General features: G+C 41.2%; 1 protein-coding gene across 1 annotated transcript; it reads right to left on the reverse strand.

The window, feature by feature from the left end:
• Positions 1 to 310: 310 nt before the first annotated feature.
• kctd16a (potassium channel tetramerization domain containing 16a) lies at positions 311 to 18,573 on the reverse strand. The gene is made up of 2 exons (XM_008420059.2): positions 17,073 to 18,573; positions 311 to 1,567 (listed from the first exon to the last, which is right to left on the reverse strand). The coding sequence occupies exons 1-2, from the start codon at positions 17,866 to 17,868 to the stop codon at positions 1,113 to 1,115; spliced, it is 1,251 nt and encodes a 416-aa protein (XP_008418281.1). The 5' UTR covers positions 17,869 to 18,573; the 3' UTR covers positions 311 to 1,112.
• Positions 18,574 to 18,689: the final 116 nt, after the last annotated feature.

Genomic DNA, 18,689 nt, shown 5'->3' on the forward strand with positions numbered 1-18,689 from the left:
TTGTCATCATCTACTGAATGGCTGTAACAAAACAAAACATGAAAGGATCATCAACCATCCTGCAACTTGCAAGACTCTCTTAGTGGTAGAAATGGCTGCTTTTCTGATTTCCAGTAGCCAATAGCTGTGCTGCAGATCCAACTTCAGGTTGTTTTTAAACAGAAACAACAAGATAACTTTTGATGCCATGGTTAGTGAAGAATTAAGTCGCTAAAACCTGTAGAGATCGCACCTCACCTCAGGTTTCTGTACCGGAGCAAAGCTTAATAAATCCGCTTTTACAGAGACCAAGAAGGTTCACATTTTTACATAGAATTCTAACCCATTTATTTCGTCTTTTAGCACATTTACAGTCAGCGAACCCACCAATCCCGTTGCCATTTGCTCTACCTACACAAAATCTTCTCACCAGTACATGACTACATCAGACAAAAAGTAATACAAACAGATCAAGGCAGTGCTTCCCTCAGTACATTAGTCTCACCAACCAACACTCTTTTCACCCATCAGACAAAAAACAGTGAATTGAGATTTTGTTTGATATTGCATAATTATGCTAAGGGTGAGATGACATGCAGTGCTGTTGCCGAAGCATACTTAACATGTTTGCATGTGTGTGTGTGTGTGAGAGAGAAAGAGAGAGAGAGAGAAAGCTCGGTGAAGTATAGTGATAATGTGTTGCTAGCTCACAGCACCATCTGGGTACATCCGCTTTGAAAAGCAGCCATTGTGGGCGACTGCACATGCAGAATGTGGTAGGTTGGTGAACTGAAACGATGTTTCCCCTGAGGTCGCTTGTTGTCAGTGATGCTATGACCTGGAGTATACCTTTCTTTCTCGTCTCTACACGGAGAGAGCAGGACGTTTCGTATTTAGTCTCAGTCTGATTTACACGTGTGCATTTCATTCACAACACTGTGCAAAGGTTACAGATAAATAATATTTTTTGTGTGCTTTGCAGTCCATCCTGGCAGGATAATCGTATTCTCTGGTACGATATGTGCCTTAGAGTGCGCAGTGTATCGATAATGCTTTGTAATACTCTTTACTGGTAGTGATATGACACTATAGCACCATCTCGCTGTCTTTACTTCCCCCTTTCCCGCTCATTTTTAGAGTCTGTACTTTCTCAGGAGCTCGGATTGCCACATGTACTTCCTCTCCGGGAAGTGATCGGGAATCCTAATGCGCCGGAAGTCCTGAATGCATTTCTGCAGCTCCTGCTCCGGAGTCATCTTCTCTTTGTGTGCTTTCCTCTTGGCAGCGTCTCGCTCCCGCACGCCGAAGGTCCTCACGCGCAGCATGTCCGTCTTGCGCCGCATCTCGGCCTGCTGCTGCAGCATGAGGGCCGGGCCTTTGGGCACAGGTCGGTCCAGGGTCTGGATTTTGGACTGACGGCTGACGGGCGCGTGGATCACGGTTCCCTGGGGGGTGCTGGCCTCCGACTGGGTTTCGGAGCAGGACGTAGAGAGGTCGTTGAAGGAGGTGCCACTCTCACCCTCACGCTCACTTTTGTGGCTCTTGCAGCAGCAGTCACAGTGAGAGGACGACCACCGCGAGGGCCCGCCTAGGACAAAGCACGCAAAACATTGGTTCGTTTAATTGCTGGCAAATACATGTATTTAAAGCCATTTCGCATTTTGAGGCTTTACAACCACAATTTCTAATGCATTTTATTGTTATTTTAGGTGATAAACCAACACAAAGGCAGTAGAAAAAATATAAAAGGCTGGACAGAGTATTAAACTGCAGATCTATCAAGATATAATCATCTACCTAATCCTGGAGGAGCTGCAAAGAGTCAAGAGAGCCAGTGACTCCACATATCTGTCTGCTATGAATATGTGACAAGACAGGAAAGCGTGAACAATCTTGTTTGCAATCAGCTGTATGTCAGCTATTTGATTCAGGTGTGTTGGAGAAACGATGCATCAACATGTTGAAGGACATCTCAAGGACTTTACTTGGGCATCCCTGATTTAGACCAAGGCCTACGAGTATTTGATATAAATAAATGTTATGCAAACTACATGCTGCTGCTAGTCTTGGCCGGGATTCTCTTGCAAAAGATATTTTTAATCTCAGTGGGATTTTCCTAGAGATACAAAGGTTAGTAATAAGCAATGAGTTTGTCCCAAAGTTCAGACCTACGTAGATCCAACTCAGAATCCCTTTGACTGCAACAAAAATCTGTAATTGCATCAAATAAATACAGACTGCTTTGGTGTTAATCCTCTATAGAATACAAATGCAGAGCAAACGTCTACGATTTTGAAATTATTAAATTAGTATTTTCTTTCCACTTCGCAGTTATGCGCTTTTCTTGTTGGTCTGTGACACCGAATGGAAATACAGTTAATTTAAATTTGAGGTTTCAATGTACAAAACGAAAATGCCAAAGGCTTCATCTGATATTTGTGGAACAACAATGTCAGATGATTGTATGTGCAGATATTTAAGGGGTGCAGCAGTTTGAACATCTGATTTCTCGTGTGATACTCGGTGTTTTGTCCAAAAAGAAAAAAGCTAGTGAGCTGTGCATGTTGCTCTCTGTGATAAGCCCCCCCCCCCCTAGAGCTCAAACAGCTCAGCACGGCTTGCTGAAAGACCTTTCCCATTTCCCACGGCAAACCTCGCCTCAAACCCAGCGCAATCTGCTCATGCCCTCACAGTTTCTAATTAGACCTGTAGCCGCACCGCCAAGACGGAGGCACATTAGCTTTGTTTCGGATCAGTTAGTCGCATGAGCCAAAAGTGATGTGCTTTCTACCTTTAGGGAGGCGGCGAGGTAAATTTAAAAAACAATAATAATAAAATAAACAGGCTAGCAACCTGAAGGCTAGAGAGAAAGTGAATGCATTCAGCAGCTGTCCCTGAGGGTCTCCTGGTCTCTTTGAGTTTGGATAAATCGGTACAAGCAGAAGATTCCAGCTGCATTTTTCTCTCTATCCTTGTACCTTCCTTTCGTCTCATCTCACTTCCTCCTACACAGCTAATTGCGAGGCAGAAATACTGTACAGTACAGTGCTGCCTGCTGGCTCGAGAAGTGCTAGAGTAAAGTCACTGGCACCGTCTTTCTTTTTCCCAAAATAACCGAGATCGCTTAGATCCGCTTGCAGTCAGAGATGTGCTGTGGAAGTAGTAGATCTGCTAACTGTATGTAAACAGAAAACACAAACTCTGAAGACCTCTTAATAGCTTTTTAYGTATTTTATTTCCTAATGGGATGATGCAAACTCGATAGCAGGGACATCTCAGGGATGGAGCAATGATTCGTCCATTGCCTCCCTCCAGCACATGCACCAATTTAAAACAGGCAGAGTTCAAGGGGGATTTTAACCTCTCTGCGCAGACTATAATAACAACCTTATCTCTGCTGCAATGATTGCATTGAGCTGATATAGTCGGAGAGTCGCTAACAGCTTTTTAATGGCTAATCCACGAGTAAAGAGGCCAATCAGCGCACCAATTTCCCCCTGCAGAAAATGAATCTGGCTGAATCCGGCAGCAGACGAGCAGTGCAAATGGGAAATGGATGCAGGCACTTCAGAAAAGGAGGATCAGGAGCAGGACGAGGCGGAGGCAGAGCATTGTTTCTAAATGGATGGATGCTGTAGTCCAGAGGGGCAGCCCGATTAGGAAATGAGCCAACACCCAATAATAGCAACTGAAAAAATTTCCAGGCCATACAAGGGAGTGAGTAATTAGCAAGGCGGTGAGAGAAAAGTACCTGGAGGTCTTATTTTAGTGATGGAAAATCACATATTAAAACACAAAGTTTTGCGTTATGTAATTTCAGTCCCAAGAGCAATCACTTTGGCTGTAATCTCAGATCTTAATGAGATTTTTACGGGGCTGTTTTCTGCAAGTCATTGTTAGGAAAAACCAAATGAGGCAATTTTTATAAGATCTGACATCTCTTTTTGTCCCTGCAATCATCAGCAATCAGAGGCGCTTAGCAGCTGCCAAACACCCTGAATATTCAAACGAGTGATTTCAAAGCAAGAAACAAGAAGAGATGGTAAGTAGAGAGCAAACTGCTGTTCAGTCGCCGCTTCCTGTATTTTTAAGGAAGACCAAGTGATTGTGACGTTTAAATAAGTAATACATTTAAGTAAAGCTTTTATTCCTGGTCCAGATGGCAGCAAGAAGAACTAAAAGAGCTTCAAATCAGAAAATAAATAATGGAAAAAAGCAACTACGGATATGATACAAATATATCCGGCTTTGCTTTTGAAAAGCATGCCAACAAAACTCTGACGCAAATCATTTCCAGTGAAGGGTTAAATAAAACAATTAAATATTTCTTTCTCTTGGAACACTCATAGTAAAACCCTTAAAATAATAAAGAAATCAGTAGATAATTGACATTCTGAAGCTTATTCCACAGAAAAACGTTTTACCGACTGAAAATATTTATCCATATTTCATTTATTTAGACAAACTAAATAATGAAGCAACACAGGCTAAAAAAAACAACAAAAAATACTTTTTAGAATTACAAGGTATTTCTCTGATTTAAAGAGATACATCCCAAAAGTACAAAGTCTGAGAGCCTGAATTTATTACAAAACGAATGCGCTTTGCAGCGGTCACTTGCAAATGTTGAGTTTGACCTCCGTTTCTTGCAATAATCCTCTGTAGCATAGATATAATAAAGTGTTAATATTCCTCAGACTGTAGATTCCTCAGCTGCACATCCATGATGTTGATCCCCCCTTACACCACATCCCAAAGGTGCTCTACTGGATTAAGATCTGGTGACTGGAAGTTGCTAAGGTGAAATCACCATCATATTCAAGAAACCAAAGTGACATCACTCAGGATTAGCGACGTGTTGTATTATCCTGTTAGTGGGGTTGGATAGGCACACTGTGATTAGCAATGAACATAATCAGCAATGATATCGTAACATGTTGCTTAATTTGTACAAATAAGCCCAAAGAGCGCAAAGAATAGATTCCCAACAACGTCAAACTACCACTGCGGTCCTGAACCATCGATACACAACAAATTGGATTCATGCTTTCCTGTTGTTTACATCAAATTCTGACCCAACGAACTGAAGGCTGCAGCTCAAACTGAGAAGAGGCAACCACTTTATTATTGTCCAATACTGGTGAGCCTGTGCGAATTATAGCCTCAGTTTCCCATTCATAGCTCAAAGAAATTGCCCACAGAGTGGTTTTCACTACTGTAGTTTATATACTTCAAAGTTCACAATGTTGTGCATTTACAGATGATTTTTTGTTGATATACTGCTACTTTTTTTTTTTTTTCATCGTTTTGGAAGCAGTCCTGAACATTACATCCCCAAGGTTCAACAACACAACTGCTGCTCTGTGGATATTTTCTGTTTTTATGCACCATCCTCTTTAAATAAGAGAAATATTTATACCTGAAAATCCCAATAGATCAACAGATTCTGAAGTGCTGAGAACAGCCTGTCTGCTACCAATAAATATATTGATTTGTTATTATTTTCTGTTGGTCTTTGGTTTGAGGATGTAAAGGTGAATGTATGAACTGGAAGGCTACAAATGAACTAGATATTATATATTGCAAGGTGGTATTTTCTTTTTAATCTGCGAGGACTGAGGCAGATGGAAAATGATCCAAGTTTTACGTGTGTGGGGTCGGTTGGACCCCATTTCTACATACAAGGGTTAAAGATAACACACCAGGTTATCCTTGAGTGGAAAAAAAATATTGTCAGTGGTTTGTATTTCTACTTTACAGAATCAAAAGCTTTAGTCAAAGAATGCTGTTTATTTTTTAATGACTTCATGATAACGCTCGTCACCACCATTGCTGATGTAAATCTAAAACCCAAGCAAGAAGAAGAAGAAGAATATAGGAAGGTTTATAATATCCAACTTGAATAAATAAATCCCAAAACATCCAGAATTTGAATCCGTGGCTGAATAAAAGATGAAGAGTTGTATTCTTCTCTTTAAACAAGTGGGTGTGTTCACTTTACTATCTTTTCAGGGAAGCTATTGATTGAAATGTGTTTTTCTTAGCTCCGTGCAGCCTGTCTGAGAGATCTGATTTCCTCCACATTAACAGACCCAGGCTGGTTCCGAAGCCAGACTGAGGCTGTGTGTCTGAACTCCTTATAAATAACATAGAGATGGAGTTGAACTCGACACAGAGCATGTCTCACGGGGTATCCCCCAAACCCACCCCTTCCGCCCCCCGAACCCCTCCAACCAACAGTGACAGCGGCGATGTTTGTCCTCATCATGCCCGAGAGAGATCAGTTTTGTAGAGATGTGAGTGCTTGTAGATTTTAGAGGCTCTAATTGGCAGAAAAGTAGGACATGATGTGGACTGAAGGCAGAGTTCTCCGACAAATTCAGATGTAAAATGTCACTGAGTTTATTTCCCAGCGTCCATTTTTCTATATAATTTGAGCTTCTTAACCAACTCATTAAAGGCACCTCTGCACAGTATTTTGATCATCTTAGAGGGACTTTTAAAACTTGAAGCTGAAGCCAGATATTTACATACATAAACATGCATAATCTATTAATTCTCACTGTCTGACATTAAATCAGTATACAGTCTTCAGTTAGGAATACTAACATTTTGTCTCTAGAATTATTAGGGCTAATATTTGAGAATACATTTATTTATTTATTTTTTTATTTATTTTCCAAATTGAGAAGTTGACTTTAAATTACTGTGCCTTTCATCTATTTGGGAAAGACTAGACGATGACGCAAAAGCTTTGTACGGTTTTGATTAAGAACATTTGAGATAATTGGAGGCACACCCGCAGATACATTTCAAGTAAAATCTGGAAAATTTAAAAAGAAATCAGTCAAGGCATCAAGAAGGGATTTGTGAGTCTGTAAAAGTGTTTGGACACAATTTCAATCTGCTGATGGAAATTCACAATTTTACGTCCCAAAGATAAACAAAAACAGAAAATCTTGTGAAGATGTTGTTTGAAACTGGTAGATGAGCGTCATTATTACTGGTTAAATGAGTCCTGTATTGGAGTAATGAGGCCATTACTCCAATATCAACATAAAAAGCAAAGACACGGTTTTCAAAGACTCTCTTTTTATGGAGACACGCTCTAAAATTTTAGTGCAAGACAATAAAGAATACTATTATATTTGGTGTGAATAGGGAGAAGTGTGAGGTAGCAGTAGACCCAGGTAAGTAGAATGAAATGATGATTTAATGATGAAGAGTACAAAAATACAGGCAAGGAGCTCAGAATCTGGTGGCACTGGTGGTAAACAGAACACACAAATGGGAACAACAACAACAGAATAGATGGTGGACGACAAGGAACACAGCTGGGACTAAAAACACAGGGAGACAATCAGGGGAAACAAGGAACAGGTGTAACCAATCAAGGGGTAGACAGGTCAACACGGAGAATCAATTGACACAGAAACCAAAATAAACACAGAAAAAAATCAAATCCTGACAGGAAGCTTGTAAACCTGTAAAGAATAAGAACAGCAAGAATATATTATGTATTTTTTTTTTCTTTTTCTTGCTGCAGCAGGGGCTCATACACAAAATAAACAAAGAGCATTATGCAGAAATATTGAAGCAGTTCCTCAAGGCGTCAGCCAGAAAATTGAAACTTAGACAATGGGCCAAAGTTTCAGTAAACTGTTGTTCTCGAAGGATAATCAAAGTTTAAAGGCAATGTTACCAAATCCCAAGAAAATGTATGTACACTTCAAAGAAAGCTTAAATATATTTATATTCTGACATTTACTAAATATGTTTGATGAACTGAATTGACCTAAAACATTAAACATTTAGTCTGACTTATTGTCTGATGGGGAGAAAGAAGAGCTGTGCTTATTTTAGAAAGTGAACGTCATTAACTAGTTTCAGCCATAAGGTTTTTTTTTGTCATAGACTCAAGTGACCCAAAGCTGCCTCCTTCCTAAATATGATTTCAGATGAAGTGTGAACTGTAACCTGAGTCAAAATTCATGAGAATAACTTTTAAACTAAGAAAAAAAGGAGCGTTTTACATCTATGCTGTCTGAGTGTAACAAAAAAACAACATCTAAGCGACATGTCTTTTCATTACTGTCTGTTTGCCTGTAACTCAGCCTAACCCAGTGAGACTGAGCAGTTTGAATTATCTTGAAGTGCTTCAGGTGCTGCCTGGCCCAGGTGCAATATCATTTTCTGGCCAAGACTTTGTGAAATAAACAGAACACAGCGAATGCTCCTGACCTTATTTAGGGACGAGAGGGAGGGAAGTAATCTACATGTGCAATACATCAAGGCTAAAAGCAAGTTGATTGAAAATACATGCAGCCTGTCAGCGAGTACATTCTGATGCTGCTGACCAAATATTCCTTAATCTTCCGCCGCCTCGAGGGAAGAATAGCTTACATGCTTGTTAACTCACAAATGAGGCCAGTGTGCCCTTGCAGCACAAAAAGGGCTTGTCTTGCAAGCACAGCAACTGTCCCTACAGCGGGAGGGAAATCTATTTTACAGAGACTCGCTTCATCACCCGATGTCCAGCCTGACTGATGACTACAGCTGTTTCCATGCCATGCAAAATAATGCGTTTCTGAATTTGCCAATAATGATTACTTCCATGAAGAGCTTCAATGTGGAAGGAGCTGGGTGGGGGGGGGGGTGGAATTAAGTAAAGTGTTGTGGTGTGCCCCCGTGAAAATCACACGATCTAACTCAAGGTTACCAGTGTTGTACGCTCCAGGGTGCGTCTTGCGTTGGCTGATACCCGCGAGGAGAGTGACAGCTCCACCGGCTGAGTATTAATGACACGCGAACGTTGTCAAGAGGGTGCCGATCTGACGAGTGTCACCCTGACCAAGAGACGAACAAGCAACGCAGGCAGATTGAAGCGTCCATATCAGCCTCTCTCTCTCCTGACCCTGAGCCACACCTCTCCTCTGCAGAAGGCCTGATAAAGACGGAAAGAAAGGTGTTCTTATCATCCTCTAAATTATGCCCCAAGAGGATCGTCTGGAGAGAAGGAGTAATTGTTCTCCTTAGAGCTGTCGTTATAGGGAAACTTCTATATTACACTGCCCCGCAATAGTATTTACCTCAGGAAGCACAAAACTTTAGGGAATAGACAAATAAATCAGTAATATCATGCAATAGACACACAAGTAGATAATGCGTCTGAAAGAATATTCAATAATTTCACTGAACTCAGATCCAGCAAACTGGTTGATGTAGCGAAAGTGCGTTAGCCGGCAAAAAAGGTGGGTGGCATCACCTAGCTCACTCTCTCTCCGGTCACCTAGCAACGTCTTGTTGAGTAATTTTCACAGCAGTAATTTAAGGTTTCGCCACCATTAATAAAACTGTCATTTTAAGGCCCCGTATACTTTTGTTAGAGCACATTAGAGAACAAATGGCATCATGAAGACCGGGGAACGCAGTACAAAGATCAGAGATACTGCTGTGAATAAATTTAAATGTTCAGTCTGTCATGTGAAATGGGTATGAGTGCGGTTCAGCTGCAGAAGTACCAAGTTACGCCATCCACCTCAGCTGACAGGCATGTTGTAGGACTAAATCTAGTTGAGAATTTGTGGCAAGACGTGTTCTCCGTACATTCTGGAGACATTTTAGTAAGAATAGCAGCAATGCATTTTATTTAAAAAGAGGACGCTGTTTAGCAGAATCGACAGAAAAAAATAATGATAGTGACAATTTCAGTTTTTTGATATTAAAATCTGGTAGCGGTCATTGCTTCTGCTCGCTATCGAGAAGAATCAGTAAAACAATTATCTAGGTAGTCACTTGGAGAAAACTCAGTCATTCAGAGGGAGCTCTAAACAAAGAGTGAGGTGGTTTGGATTTACGACAAGACATATTCTCAATATTGTGACTGAGCTGGAGCTATTTTACAGAAAAACGACTGTAGGTACCGATTTCAATTTCTTGACCTGCTATGGGCATACCGTAAAGACTTTCCACCGTAATTGATTAATTCATTTTAGCTTGTGGCTGTAACGTGACAGAATGAGACAAAGATCTGGGGATATGAATACTTTTGCTAAGTACTACATAGATGTTCTGTTAATTACCCATTTTTAACTTTGTCAGGCCAGAGAAGAGTTTAATGCACCCTCCCTTCCCCTTCCCTCCAAAAAGCTCCAATCTGCAAACGTCTCCTTCTGCATACCAACACTTTGAATTCTGTTGTCTTCAGAAAACACTCAGCATGTAAGAAGATTCTCATCCAAGCAGCCATTAAGTGCCTCTGGAGTGATTATTACGGTATTGTGTGTCAGATCCAGGAAGAACTTTTATACCTGCCCTCTGATTTCTTCAAGGTACAAACATAGCAGAAGAAGGGACAATAATACTAAGTGGGAGGCATGCTGGAGATTTTAATTGGTGGAAGTTTGAATTTAAGTGAGAGTTTAGCCTGTTATTTCCTCTCATATTTGAAATGTTGCTTTTTAAAAGTCTCACTTTGTTAATCTGTCAAAACTGCACTTTTAATTAAGAGTCAACTGTCTTGCAGGATGCAGCAAAGACAAGAGGCAATTAAAAATAGTGTAACAGGAGAGCTTTTTTTTAAAGGTGGGGGACTATTTAATCTTTAATTCCTGTAACTGTACTTATGAATTCATCATTAAGTATTTCAGGTTAAAAAAGGAAATGGCTGATTAAATTTCAATGAACGTGCTAATTGTTTAGGGTTATGCAAACAGTAAAACCATGTGTGTATTTTATTGGATASATTCAAGAACTAGATTTTTCTTTTAGATCAGTTTCTTTCTAATAAATTGATTTCTTTCCAGAGTTGGGCCAGATTGCCTGCTTTAGATTGATGAGGTGCAAAGACTCCGACTCACATTTCTCGTCCTACTGCCAACCATTCCTCTGCAAAGGTGCTGTTACGGACATAAATGAGTTATTCTCAGGAACATCATTTGTCTCTTGTAGGTATTGCCAATCTGCTGTCCAACCAGGCTCTGTGAGAGCTCAGCAATGGGCCAATCTCTTCCTCTTTTGGACCCAAGCAATAGATTACTCTCCCTGTCCCTCCCTGTTGTCTTGTTATCACTGTTCAGAAGCAATTATGGCCACACATCACCGGCTTGTGGACCGAACTGAAGGCTCTGGATTTATTTTAACAAGCACTTCCAGGAACCGTTCTCTATCCAACGGTACATTTCTCCCCACTCTGACTGGGACTGACTCTGTCAGAGTCCGAGATGATTTCTGCCTGTGGAGTTGCAGGTTTTCGGGGCCTAACGATGATTTCTGTCTCTTTGACAAGGAGTCGGTAAGTTCGGACGAGGTCATGGACTTATTTCATGCAAGATGACAGCTAGTTGTAAACCAATGAACCAAGTTAAAGTCCTCCTTTTGTTCGACACGGTTTCCAGTTTCAAATCATTGAGAAGAAATGGGTTGAACACTCTGTTGTGTCTCAGTGAGTGCGGGAGGAGAAGGGGAGGGAAACTTTGGAGATGAATATTACCTTCATGACGCATCTCTCCTCAGACATAGCTGACAACCGGCTGGAATCTTTAATGTGTTAATAACAACAATAAAGATGGACTTTTTAAAATCTAACAACATGTAAAGCATAGTTTTGGAATACAATATTTTTTGTAAGTACTGCAAATATCCATTCCTGACTGTTTCAGCTAAATGCAGATAATTAAACCACAGTAATAATAATGAGAAGGCATCGACAAGAATTTAGTTTAATCTAAGTTTTGAATTTTTTTGGACAGTTAATGTGTTAAAACCTCAAAATGTTTTGTTTTTTTTTTAGCCGGGCTGCAGAGCCTGGCCTGGAGAGTTTGCATGTTCCTCCTTTGCATGTGTGGGTTGTCTTAGGTAGCCTAGCTTCATGTCACAGTCCAAACACGTGACCTTTAGTTTACTGTAAATCACCATGAGGTATGAGTGTGAGCTTGGATGGTTGTTTTTCCTGTGTGTCTCTGTGTTGCCCTGGCGACCTGTTCAAGGTATAACCTGCCTCTTCCCCGTTGACAGCAGGAAATAGATAATGGTCCCCCATGGCACTGTATGGACCAGCAGATATGGAAGAAAGGATGTTTTTTGAGCAGATCCTTATTTCAATCTTCTCTCATATGAGCCTGACTATGGTGTTATTCAAATAGCAAGAGGCCTTAGTGCACTATCTGATTTTTTTTGTTTGTTTGTTTTGCTGCCATTGTGAAATGTGCTCTTTCTTTCATGAAACACAAATAGCTCAAGTCAGTCATGAGCTGTTTCACTTACATAAAGCATGTTTATTGGACGATGTATCCTCATGTACCGGGTGTATTTGGTATTGATTTATCAGAAAGATGTAAAACACAAGCTGTTACCCTTATGAACTGCCGACTGTGCTGATATGTTTTACTTCTGTTTTTAGTAATAAAATATAACATGGGCAAATACACATTTATGGCACTGAATGTTAAATTTATCCACAACAAATCTCCAGCCTAGATAACTACCATATTTTCCAATCATGATAGGCTGAGCTTCCATAATACTATAATTATATATTCTTCTATTTTCTAAGCCGTCTAATCAGTTCATTCCAATTTGGTCTGAGTACTTGCTTAAATTATTATAATTCATCTTGCCCATCAGTTGAAAAGGCTCCTAAATTATGATGCTACTGTGACCCCTTGATGAGAGTGCCCTTTTGTTCAAATTCTTTCCCTTTCTTTCCTCTCTTTGTCTGAAACAAAAGAATACTTTCAACAGGGTTTGAGAAATGAACCAAAACCTTAAAAGTGAAGACCCGAATGGCTGAACACAGAACACACCAGGACGAAAAGAACATTTACAGTACAGCTTTATGCAAAATGTCCACGGTAATGTGGAGAATCTGTGGAGCTGTGTGGTAAACTACTGATGCATTTAGCAAGAAGAGCAACATGAATGATGCAAAGGAACCGGCGGGCTGGAAGGAAACTCTATCACTTAGCTCATTTTGGAGTATCATTTTCCATCCATATGAGTTGGCGTTTGGATGTTTGCATAGGTAAGGGGGGGCAAAAAGCAGCTCAATGTTCTGCCAAGAGAAAACAACAAACAACGATAAGGTTTGTGATCTGGTTCATCCCCCTCCTCCTAATATTTCTGTTTGTCTGCTTGCATTGTTTCATCAGGACTACCTGCTCTAGGCCTTCCAGTGTCCCACATTCACAATGAGGTTACGGTATTAGTTCTGATGGTGGATTCAGGCCGCGGTGATGCTATGAAGCAAGGTCCTCTCACGCCTGCCTGCTTTTGATGTGTCCGTCCATCAGCATGATGGACGGACACATCAGCATGACGCATGTTGCATTTTCCGTTTTTGTGCACATGCATGTTTCCTCTAAGTGTAGCCCTCTTCTAGTGAAAAGCAATCCTCTCCTCTCCTGAGTCTGTCTTATCACCTAAAATATTCTCCTCCCACCGCTTCCTCACACTGAACGAACTTTCCTGTCTCATCCTTACTTTCATCTATTTTTGTTCCCTCTCCCTCTTGCTTCCTTCTGCCTCAGTTCCCTCTCCACGTGGCCAAGTCTCATGCAACTTTTACTCCCTCATCCAGCCATTCACTTCCTCTGCAGCCTTTTCCCTTCTTCTCCTCGGTTCCTCGCAACTTCTTTGGCTCTCGTCTCCTCTTCGTCCCGCTTTGCTCGTCGTGCTGGACTTTAGCGCCCTCTCATCCTCCCCCGGACTTCATCCCAGGGCGATGTTTGTTAACGGAGAAAGAGGAGAACACCTACACTCTGTGCTCTGCTTGAGAATAATGAATGACTCAGGAAATCCCATACAGAGTGGGTTCTTTCAGAAAGTCAAAGCAGAGTGCTTGGTGGAAAAAAAACTGCACAGTTTGAAAGACGGTACTACCCTCCGACTGTAGCCTCTAGAAATGATTCATATTAGAAAGCTTTGGATTTTGTCAAAAACGTAAATGTTTTTATGAGGATTTCATGACAGACGAACACCGTAAAGCATAAAGACGTCCACACAAGTAGAAGGTCGACTCAGTCTCAGGTCTTCTTCATCTTCTTATAGGTTCCCTTCCAGGAGTGCCCTGCATTTAGCTCCATCCATCCTTCCATCATCAATCTTCTGAAGAAAAACAACCCCACAGCATAATACTGTCACCACCATGTTTCACCATAGTGATAGTGTTTGCAGCTTTCTCACATTTGTTGCGCTGGATTCTCTAGGAATATCACAGTAAAGACCATTGCCTATATTTTTAATTGCAAATTCTCTCTGCAATTTTAATGTGTGCTACTTTACAATAGCCTAGGTCAATTTTAATACAATATTTGGCAGTATATCATTTTGAACTAACATGCATGCAAAGGTGTATGGATTGACTATCACTGCCCTTAATCTCCACGCTTAATGTATAATTTTAATGGCCACAATTAGGGACGAGGACAATGTGATAAAGGAAAAGAAAGAAAAGTGTCAGAATAAAGGGAGTTCATCGTAACTGCGATATTCAACAGTGGTTTCACAAATACGTTTGTTTTTTATGTCCGCAGCATAAAATCCCAGAACAACACACACTTTTGTGGTGCTAAAGTGACAAAATATGAGCATATACTTTTTCAAGGCTTTTCTGAAGGGAGCCATTCAGAACAATTCAGGATGATGAACAAAGTGCTTTTTAATTGCCCATATGTCTCTCTTCTCTTCAAAGGAACGAGCCAGATTTGCCGCTAATTAAGATATTAGCTGATCCACAGTCTTTGTTCCCAAGTAAAACTGACTCAGAACCACGCATGTTATATCTCTTTCTCCTCTTTTTTTGCTGCCCACTGGCACTATATTATTCATAACCCAGAGGCTGTCAGGACCCGAGCAGTAAGCTGCATTTACACATGACACATGTGTACTTGAAGTGTGGTGGCATTGTGACTCAACTTCCTTGGGGGGCCGTGAACAAGTCTGCCTCTAATCTCGGACTCTGGACAGAAGTTTGCGGAAAGCCGCTGAAAGGAATTTAAACATTTACAGGGAATGGGTTTGGGGAGGAGGAGTTTGTCTTTTTTTTCTTCTTCTTTTTCCACCCCATTGTTGTGTTTTTGTATGGCTGATTTTTCAATTTACTGCAAATTGACTCACAGGTTGTTATGAACCTGTCAGGGAAGGGAATGACAAATTAATTTATCAATTATGAAAATAAAATGTTTATACATTTATTTTGTTTGCTAGAAATATGACAGAAAACTGGATTAATAGAAATAATGTAATATGTTTCTATTAGTTTACTTATTCCAGGCTTACATAATTAGGTCAGAAATTTGGAAAAAATTTAGATTTTTTTTTAAATTATGGACAATAAATTTTGTGAGTTAAAAGTATGTTCCAACATATCTAATGTAAATACTTTAAATTATGAAACTACAGACTACTAGAATTATTATTATTTTTTTAATCCCTGATCTTTTCTTTCTTGTCAGTGCAAAATTTCCACCATATCGATGTAACTTAATTAAATTACAGAAATTCTGCTATGGCTTAGCTTTTGATGTGCCACCACGAGACCTCAGGGACATCTCAGAAAGTTTGAATATCATTGAAAAGTTCATTCATTTCAGTAACACTAAAAGCAAAATTCATATACTTTATTGCACTCAGAGCAATATATCACATATATTTCTATCTGATTTTACATAAATGGCTGAAGGACAACAGAAATTCACAATTTAGTTCTCTAGAAAAGTAGAAGATTAATAGAAAGGGATTTTTAACACAAAAATGATATGTTGCAGTCTACGCAATCTTCGGTAAGACTGCTGACTTGACAGTTGTGCAGCAGACACTCATTGACACCCTCCACAAGAAGGTCAAACCACAATAAGTCATTGCAAAAGGAAGAAACTGGTTGTTCAGAAAGTGCTGTGTCCAAGGCTTTCAATGGAACGGTTAGTGGAAGGAAAACATGTGGTGGGAAAAAAATGGACAAGCAAAGCCCTCAGAAGAAGAGTGAACTAATATAAGTTCAAGAATCTGGGTTGATTCACAATTTGTGAATTGCAGTTCATTTCATGCTTTAAGATCCACCTGAAATAAGCATGATATGAACTGAAACGGCTGGATTCCTTTTAYTAATTCACTCCTGAACCAGAGACATTGTCAAATGCATCTGAACTGGGGGTAAAGATTTCAGTTCACTTATGAAACAGACTCCTTGACTTGAACAAGAACAAAAAGATCCAAAACCCAGGTTCCTTGAGGAGCCATTTCAGCTGCCTGTGCTGGGCCACTCACTTTTTTTTAACAAATCTAAAGTGAACACGGTCTTCAATCAGGAGATAATAAACCAGGAAACAGCACGTCAAGCAGTGTGGGTAGGTGAGACATTTCAATGGAAAATGCAGCATCTCCATAAAGCTAGTCAGCATGCTCTAAATTTTTTCTGGTCGACGGCTGCGCTGACTAATGCCCTACAGAGTATCTTTTGGTGTATTGCCAGGAAGAAGATGAGATACTAGAAACAATGCAAAGCGGCTGAAGGTCTCTCTCACCTCAGCAGAACCACGGATTGACCTTCTTACCATGAGGCAAAAGGAGCCCCAAGTAGTGCATTGCACATATTTGTCAGTACTAGTCTTATGTAATATAAAATTTCCTAGTGAAACTTAATTTATCATCTAAATGGGAATAAATAAGTGCTTTACACACATTATGTAATGTTAAGAATATGTGAGTTTCATTTTTTGATTATTATTATTATTATTATTATTATTATTATTATTATTATTATTATTATTATTATTATTATTATTATTATTATTTTGAATGGATTACTGAAATAAATGCCCTGCGATGAACTGAAGACCAGTCCGGGGTGTGCCCCGCCGGTGTGCCCCGCCTCTCGCTGCTGGAGTCAGGCACTAGACCCCCCAACCCCCCTGCAACCTCACAAAGAGGTATGTATGGACAGCGGCTGGATGGATGGACTGAAATAAATTAGTCTTTTTGACAGCATTCTAATTAATTATAATGCACTTGTATAGCCTCCATCTGGCCACCTCTTACAGAACCTTCTGGTCACCTCACATCGCTTAAACAGAACGGACAATCAGATATTCACTCACGGTAAAAGATGTACTGTGTATAGTTGGACCAGACCCTGTCGTCCGCGTAATGACCCGTGAAGGACGCAGTCAGCGAGGTGTTGCAGGCCACAATGTGAAAGCCACTCTCTGACAGCATGTCAAAAGCCCTCTCCAGGTGCTTGAACTTGAGGTAAAACCTGCAGGTGTATCGGTCCGGGGGTCTGTCCAGATCCCTGTTCTCATTCAGGGCGTCTCCAAACACCTCCTTGGCCAGTCCAATCCGGCTGCTGATGAAGATCCTGGGTAACTTTTTGGCCTTGGGGTCAGCGTGGTACTCTCTGCCTCTGAAGGCGACAGTAATGTAACCATACCTCCTGTCCAGGGAGTAAGACGGGTACAGCCTGTGATCGCTGCTCTGCGACTCCTCATCCCAGTCACTGTCATCCTGAAACAGCTTCGGCTCGTCGCCTGACAGAAGTTTGGTCAGTTCCGGCAGCTGAAAGTACTCGGCCTCTCTTTTCAGCCTCCCTCTCTCTGGAAAGTGGTCAGGGAGGACAACCTGCTTGTCTCTGAGGTAATCCAACACGTACCGGAACAAAAATCCATCTCTGTCGATAAAATACCGCCCTCTGAAATCCCGTGACAAGTCGTTCGAAGACCCCTTCTTGTTTGAAAACAGCTTCCCAAGTAAGGAATTCGGGAAGCTCGTCAGGGTGGCGTGACGGGTATAATAAACCTGCCCTCCCACGTTCAGCTCAACCACGTCCGACGGAGGGTTTTGCACCGAGCCCTGGTCTTTGGCTGGCTGCGTTTTGCAGTTTTCGCTCAGTGCCATCTCTCTCTCGCACGAAACGTCCCAGAAGTTCAGGGTGTGGGGTGCAGCTGCATGGAGCTGAGGCGCTCAGACACCAAAGCGGAGTCCCGATTCCAGACTCAGTCCTGCTGGCATCCAGCGGTTTTTTTATTTTTTTATGACAGAACAATCCCAAATGTACGTCTACGGCGCATCCTTCAAGTGCGTGCGTAAAAGTCCAGCATCGATTATTACAACCAGCATCATGTTACAGGCAGCCACTGCGATTTGGTCGTGGAAGTGACTTCGAATGAATAAACGCGAACTTTCAACGAAGAAAAATTACAATTTTAAAAAAGTTTCAGTAAACCTGCATCTTAACTCAACCTTCTTAAATGCAGGATAAAATGGAAGAGAAATTGTGAGAGCATCCTTTCGCTCTCCTCCTGACTGCTGGGATGCTGAAACGCGCTCATTGGGAGGAGGATGATGATGGTGATGATGATGAGGAGGAGGAGGAGGAGGAGGCAGGAAGCGGGACTCCTTTGCGCACCAGTCTCCCCAAACTGCTGAGTGCGGAAGCAGCCAAACCGGCTGAAGATTTAAGATATTGTTGTTCCGAGCTGTGACATGGAGGAGGGGAAACAAATCCACCCGTGAAGCACAGTCTTACATCATCTTAAAGGAAAATGTCACTTTGCAGTCCATCAACATGAAAACGGACTGATAGATGGGGGGGTGTGCATCTGTGCGGTTCTACTGTGGCCACGGGCGGCTCGGCGCGCAGCTGGCGATGAGGATTCGGGGTTGTAATTACGCGGCTCCAGCATCCCGGCGGCGAGGATTTTAATCCAAAGCGTTTG

This window comes from Poecilia reticulata, linkage group LG10, assembly GCF_000633615.1.
Source record: "Poecilia reticulata strain Guanapo linkage group LG10, Guppy_female_1.0+MT, whole genome shotgun sequence".
NCBI lineage: Eukaryota > Metazoa > Chordata > Actinopteri > Cyprinodontiformes > Poeciliidae > Poecilia > Poecilia reticulata.